The 7,474-nt window shown below is 33.0% G+C and overlaps 1 protein-coding gene across 1 annotated transcript; it reads right to left on the bottom strand.

Annotated features, from left to right (window-relative positions):
* Positions 1–1,119: 1,119 nt before the first annotated feature.
* Positions 1,120–6,776, bottom strand: LOC25483117 (inosine triphosphate pyrophosphatase). Its single transcript, XM_013611768.3, has 9 exons — positions 6,623–6,776; positions 6,101–6,262; positions 5,853–5,917; positions 5,516–5,579; positions 5,415–5,424; positions 2,175–2,206; positions 1,957–2,069; positions 1,544–1,620; positions 1,120–1,452 (listed from the first exon to the last, which is right to left on the bottom strand). Exons 2-9 carry the CDS (start codon positions 6,237–6,239, stop codon positions 1,344–1,346), a joined length of 609 nt encoding a protein of 202 aa, XP_013467222.1. The 5' UTR covers positions 6,240–6,262; positions 6,623–6,776; the 3' UTR covers positions 1,120–1,343.
* Positions 6,777–7,474: the final 698 nt, after the last annotated feature.

Genomic DNA, 7,474 nt, shown 5'->3' with positions numbered 1-7,474 from the left:
GTTTGCATATATGATCCGTTCACACGAGATGTACGTCTAATAAACTACATATGTAGGTATTAGATTAAATTGATCTAATAAATGACACCATTTCATCCTCGAAAAATTAAAATCGAGAGATATGTGATCCATGCATTTTCTGGTGAATGAATTCAAAGTCACCATTGACGTCGAAACAGCTATAAACAATCATCATGGTGGCAAAAACCATCAAATCCATGTCCAACTGTTGCTTTGAATTAATCAGCATCGTAACCCAATACTAGCTTGGAAGCACCACACCTTGACCCTCCCCTCTTTCAAATAGGTTTTTATATTTTTATGTACAAATATTTTGTAATGAGTTTTAGTATCAAAGTTGAAAAGTATAAGTTGCACAATTGCGGTGGTGCTAACAATCGATAAAGAAGTCCCTCATTTTGGAGACGATTGAGATTGGGATTCTGTTGAAGCATCAATGAGAGGCCTCATTCAATAAAAGGAGTGTGGATGGATGCGGAAACCCAAATCTAAGAAGTCCCTCATTATGAACCATACAAAATATACGGTTTGATTAAATCAGATATATTTCAAATTTAATAAAAATAAAAAGAACATGTACACATTTTCACACACAATATTCTCTCTATCTCTTCGTGACATGTGTGTCTTCTCCAACCTACTTCAAAGGTGAAATTTCAGAAGTTTTAGATTTTTCACTACGGCTCAATAATTCAAATTTAATGGTAAACCTTTAATTCCAAGGCAGCCAGGGCAAAATCAAAGAGGAAGAAAAAACAATGAAATTCGCAGTACTTACAAATGATAAAAAAAAAAAAAAAAAAAAAAATAATCACGTTTAAAAGATATTCACAATTAAAACTGGAGCATTGAATTAATCTAATGGTATGTTTTTAATGGTTCATCGATGAGCGACTTAATTGAACCTTCACCTTAAAATACACGCGAAAAGCAATGGTCGTCAACTAAAAATTTGAATTGGTTTGGATTTGCAGCTTTGCCAATGAAAAAAAAATCTCATAGTGCAAAGGTTGTGAAGGTTGATTGTAACGTGAGTACCATGAAAATCACTCCACATGCATATGCACTTTCGCTTCAAATGAAATCAAATGTTGCTCATGTTGAACCTGAATTATATTTTATCAAACATACACGTTTAAATTTTATTTTAGGGTACGTTTGAATATGTTGGAACAAATTCATTTTTAACTTAAGTATGCAAAATGAGATTTAATCAAACTCAAGTTTGCAAACTTTAATCGAACATTCTTACGTTTAACCGATTCCAAAATTCAAGGAATGTCTAGTATAGAATTTCTGACTTATAGTCAACCACACATCATTCAGATTTGAAAGGTATATCCAGCTTCAGCAAAATGTGATTTCACAAGTGCAAGAGATTTGGAGCGGTGAGAAATTTTGTTCTTTTCTTCTTTGGACATCTCTGCATAACTACAATTGTTATAAATGAAATAAATTAGCTCATGCAAATAACTATAGAACACTTGTAGAGAAAATGACTTGAAATTAAGGATAGAAATACGTTTGATCATAGCCATCAGGTTGAAAAACAGGATCCCATCCAAAATCATTGGGTCCTCTGGGAGGAACAATCTTTCCCTAACATACAAGCACAAAATGAGTTAGTCATCATAAAAGTCAGGTTAAATATAAGGCGTGAATGGATCAACACTACTCAATTTTGTCAGTTTTGAAAAGTAGACTATCAAAGCATATCCTACTGTTTTACAGACATACCAACTATTTCATGTTTATCGCACTAGTTTCGTCAGGTTGAAGAATAACACGTTTTTACAAGGGAAACAATTATATTTTCATAGTCTCAATCATAAAATTTACTCATTGAATTTGCCTCACAATATTAACATGTAAATCAAAGAAAATATATGCATACAAATTGTTTTTGGTAAACAGAACTCAGATTAAAAACGGTACCAGTGTTTTTCCAGAAAATGTGATAGGTTCACTATCTGGACCAATTGCAAAGGAAAATACACATAATGCATAAGCTGATTTATCATCATATGCCATCAACAGATTGTTGAGACCTGCAAAATGATCAAAAGAATGAATAAATTAAATTCTGAGACATCCCGAAACCCAAGAACTAAAAATTTGAGGACTACTCCACAATTGCAGAGTTATGGCACAACCTTCATGACCAATCTTCTGGAGAAACCATTTGCTGCATGATTTAACAAAGTAATTAGACAATGATCATCTGAAGTGTATAAAAAAAATCATGTCGCCTATTACTGATAATTTAAAAAATCATACTTGCTGATGCTTTAGAAACAACTAAACATTTTGACACATACACACACATTAAGCTTGAACGAATTCAGATTAATATGCTTTGATATTCAATATATTCAACAGCTATAACTGACATTGATTAGATTATTATATATTCAAACAGGATATGGATAAATAATAGGTCAGTCACCAAATGACCATCCACCGTATGGAATCGCATGACATAATCAGTAAGAGAAATATAACTTCAGGAAATGCAAAAGTACATACATCTTTCATTATACCAAAAATGACATTTCTCTCTACTTCAAATACTTTGGTAACAAGCGAGGGGGATAAAAAATGCATTGATAACCAAAACAGGGAGACAGAATATGATAGAGCAGAATTGAGGATGGTATAAAGAATAGTGCAAATTATATTCAGATGCATGAAAGAGAGAGGAAACATTCTCTCTCTACATGCCACTAGGGGACCTAACAGCATAACGATGACACAAGTGTGCCAATCCTTAGCCTACATAACCCTTATTGGAACATCCTAAATAACTGGCCAGCATTTAATCCTAAACCCACATTATTTTTAATATAAAGAAAGATCTTTATAAGAGTTCTAAAGCCCCCAAAAAACTCAAAATTCAGAAAATGATCACAAATAAAAACAAAAAACTCAGATAGACTCTACAAATATTTCTCTTTAAGGGGATGTTGGTTGTGGGCTCATACAGCATTTAATCCTAAATACCTCCCTCCCTCTTGTCATAAACCCACAAACACATCCCCTCCTACTGAACTGGGCTCATACAGCATCTATCAGAATATATCGCTTTAAGAGTTGAGCGTTAATTCCATAAATAAAGATCTTTATGAGAGTTTAATTTTCAACAGTTTTAGAAAATTCAGAATATGACGAGGATTATAAATTATAATGGATTGAATAACAAACCTAGAATATAAGCTTTTTTAGAATTAAAATATTGCATAAACAAAAAAATCTCATATCATTTTTAAAAAACTATAATTAAAAGAATAACTATACATCCCCAATATATGTTGCAAAATGACTTCACAGAAATCCAGCCCTCAACATCAGAGTATACAGTTTTTATAGACATGTTTAATCGTATTTCGGCATCTGGCAATATCACCGCGTTACTTCTCAAAACATGTTTATACTGTAACTAAATGATGAAATATAATCAAGCATCAGTTTAAAACTTGTTTACACAATCAATGTATAGTAATTAAACTCCCAAATAAATGTCAAAAAATATTGACAAAAACTACAAATTACATTGATTATGTAGCCAAAATCATCCAACCCCAGACAGCGGTATAGTGAATAGCAGGTTGACTGCTATTCTTAGTTTTTCCTACATTTTATGCAATGTAAAGAAAAAAATTTGAAATTCCTGACATTCAACATTATCGATGTCTCAGACAAAACGTAGTCATGCTAAATTACAGCCTTCTTTTCTTGATATCTTACAAGTTGTTCTATGGAAAGATGTGAGGAAATAAAATTTGATGGTAAATAGCGAAAATTAGTTTGAGAATATAAAATTATGGCTTATATTCCCGTTGAAAGATGTGAGAAAATGGCCGATATGGCCTCAAAAGTCAAAATTGGTAGAGGGGGAGAATGCTAAAGTAGATTCCAGGTAAATGATCAGGCACAATATCAAATTAGAACGCATGTGCCAATCCCCTTTAGTAGGAAAAAGGATTTATTTTTGTATTTATGTTCTGGTTTATATGCTTGCATTCCACAACTAGCTACAACAAAAATAACAAACAACTGAAGCACCACAGAACCAACACCATGCAACGTATGAGAAAGACTATTTCGATTCGGAAGGAAGAAAAAAATTAAAAAGATAACCGAGCTGGCAGAGGCAACAGAAACAAAAGAAACAGGATGAGTCCAATAAAAAAGTGTTGTTCTGCCATTCAGCCACTTTTGATTTTGCCTATAAACCATTTAATCAACACAGAAGTTATATCGATTTTGAGGACTAAAACTCTTCATGAACCATAATTTGATATGAAAGAAAATAAACTGGACTCTGTATTTAATAACAGTCAATCTTGAGGGTTAATTCATCTACATATTATTGCAGAAACGGTAAAATAAACAAACAACGATGAAATGTAGCACTGATCCTTACAGAAAATGGATAGGAAATCAAACTAGAAGATAGCACCCTTGCTGGAAGAGAACAAACTTCTCTAAGGAGCTAATGCTCTGGGCTGCAATTTGCAGACTGTTCATCCTTTTCTTCACAATTTAATAATACAAATTCATCTATTTCATCTTTTATCATTGCTTTACTTTACAATTGTTATCTCAGCTCTATCAAACTACTCGACAGACTTTGTACCTACCCATCACGATCCTCCTCAAACCTCAACTTATTTCCTCTTACAAGACCTATCACAACTCCAAGGATTTCATCATTTCCTCAGCTCCCAAAAAACATAAGGAATCTCAGAGTTGTCTTAGTGCAGTAAAGCTAAGTCAAAACAATACAATTATCTGCTAGTTATTAAGAGGATCTAATGAGCTATACATCAGTATGTGATGTACAGAAAAATCTACCACCATGACAAAGCATCGGTATGACCGAGTCACAAATTTGTTAGCATTTAGAAAAAGTAGGATAACTTTTGAAATGTACAGAACTACATATCAGCTAGGCTGCCTCTTTCCTGATGTAGAAAAGAACCCCGTCTAAAAGTTACTAATTGATCAGACCCCGTTCTATCCTATGTTAGGGAAAACTACATAATGGTTATCCCAACATTGTTTGTCCGCCTAAGTCTATTATACTCTAGAGCGGATATATGATAAATGTGAAAAACAAAGTACAAGAAAGGTAGGCCAAGATCAATAATAATAATACCTAATAAGCATAAATACATAGTAATAACAACTTTCTAACAACTTCAATTTCCTACCATATCTTCAACCAGCTTTGAGAAATCATATGTTTCTTGTTCTTTCTTTTACCATAGTATTGTGCTCTCATAAACTATAATCTATCTTAAACAACAGTTTTAAAAGGTCTTTAACTATCAGGATAAAAAGAAGGTTTGAGACCACCAGAGTTCAATGATTCAGGGGGAACGAGAACTTACATATACGGCCCTGCAAAAGTTTGAAATGTTCAATTAAAAACAGTCCTGAGCTGTACAATCTCAGCTTTCATAGCATAATCAATAAGAAAATTATTATCTACCTGGAAGACCCTTTAAGGCATTGAAACAGAGGCAAGTGTCTTCAACCAAAACAGGTCCTTTAACCTTGCCACAAACAAAAATAATGAGAAAGCTAATACGGAGGAAAAAAAAAGACACCAACCTAAAATCATACAAGCATAGGTGTGTTGTCTCAGATAGGTAGCTTAGTTGGTGAACTAAGAGATATCGAATGAGTTTTTAACCAGAGGTTAGGGTTCGAACCAAAGAAACTAACATAATAACCACTAGTTTACTAACATTTGCGTCTCAAAAAAATAAACGAAAAAGAAATATGCAAGCCTAGGTGTTTATGAGAGAAAATATTAACTCGAGTACCTGAATAGCAGCCAAACGGGCCTTCTCTTTAGAGATATCTTCAGGCTCTCCTTGCAACTCAGGCACTACAAAAATACAAAACAAAACATAAAACCATAAGAAAAATGACGGAGGATGGAAAAATTACAGAATTAAGAGTAGCAAAAGCTACAATAAGCAGGTTTTTCAAAAATCGCAAAGAAGAAATGCACTACAGATAAACAATACAAAATTGGAAAAGAAAGATTTAAGGGAGAGAGTGGTATTACAGTCAAGTTTGAGGGATTGAAAAGGAATGGAGTGACCCAAAATGGCGCGAACTTCTTCAAGCTTTTTGGCATTTCCGGTAACAAAAGTAACCGGACGTGGCAGAACCAACCCAGAGGCAGCTGATTTTATAGCAGCCATTTGCCAAATCTTCTTTGATATTTCTGCAGTTACAGGAACCAAACATAATCACTTCAAAAAAAGAACATAATCGAGTCGGGTTGATGGGAAATAAGAAAACAAACCAATTACAAGATTAACAACATTGCATATTTCACACTCTCACTACCATTTCAATCATGTCTTGTGAAGTAAAAACAAAACGAAAAGCGAAACTATGAAGAATATGTATTAAAACAGTGATTAGAACTATAGTATTGTTGAAACCCTCTCGGTCAGAACATTTATCAAACACCTTGTGTTCAACAGAAACAATCAAATTAAATTGGTATAAGGAAAAAGATTGCGACTCAAATTCGCTATTACGCAAGATTTTCAAGTTTTGGAATAGACGAAGAGAATACCTGGCGAAAACCTATGAATCGAGACTTTTGGAACACAGCACTCAAACGAAAGACACTAAAACCATGAAAATGGAATGGCGTTTGAATTGAATTCACTCTTTTGGTTCGGTTTGGTTCGATTTGGTTCACTTTAGTAACCCATGTGTTGAAGTGGTTATCTTAGTCGACGACAATGAACCGAACCAAACTAATTTGAGACTCATTTATAATTAATATATTGAATTTAATTCAAAAATCAAATGAATGAACTTGATTTGAACGGGGACCTCAACACATTAATTGATTACGAATCAATTAATAGATTCGATTTATTTTTAGGATCGGAACCTCGACCCATTGTGTTTGTTTCCTACTATTTTGTTAACCAGCCCAACTAGATGACTTGTATATTTTTTTGGGTTTATTCAACATGTCAACTAAACGATCATACGTAAGAAAATGGAATGGAGTAAAGTGAATGTGTGAAATGAAATAAGGTTTTCATTCCATTGTTTTGATACTTAATGATGGAGTTAAAAAAACTTTCATTTTATTATTTTTGAAAGTGAACGAATAAAAAATTGTATAACTTTTTTATTACAGTTTTATCTTTGTTTAAAGGGAAATGCTAAAGAATATTTTTACAGCATCGGTTAAGAGGGTAAAAATAGAAATGCAAACCTATTACTTTTGATTTCCTTAACAAATGCTCTAAGGACATTTGTTTAAAAAGTGTTTTTTTATCATATGTAAATTTGCACATGTTAAGAAATTGAAAATTGAAAATTTCTCTTGTAACATGTGCATTTTATATTAAATATTAGACTCTTGCTACTCTCACCCCATATAATTCTAGTTACACCCAAATTTATT

The sequence above is a fragment of the Medicago truncatula genome, chromosome 1 (assembly GCF_003473485.1).
Source record: "Medicago truncatula cultivar Jemalong A17 chromosome 1, MtrunA17r5.0-ANR, whole genome shotgun sequence".
Lineage (NCBI taxonomy): Eukaryota > Viridiplantae > Streptophyta > Magnoliopsida > Fabales > Fabaceae > Medicago > Medicago truncatula.
Note: the sequence above shows the minus strand (reverse complement) of the source record. Positions and strands in the feature narration are given on the sequence as shown.

What these genes read in the sequence shown, in the direction of transcription:
- LOC25483117 (XM_013611768.3), bottom strand. Translation starts at nt 6,239, where the DNA reads ATGGCTGCTATAAAATCAGCTGCCTCTGGGTTGGTTCTGCCACGTCCG. An exon ending in TCAATCCCTCAAACTTGACT is followed by an intron (nt 5,918 to 6,100) that starts GTAATACCACTC and finishes GTATTTTTGTAG; the next exon opens with TGCCTGAGTTGCAAGGAGAG. An exon ending in CCTGATGGCTATGATCAAAC is followed by an intron (nt 1,453 to 1,543) that starts GTATTTCTATCC and finishes TAACAATTGTAG; the next exon opens with TTATGCAGAGATGTCCAAAG.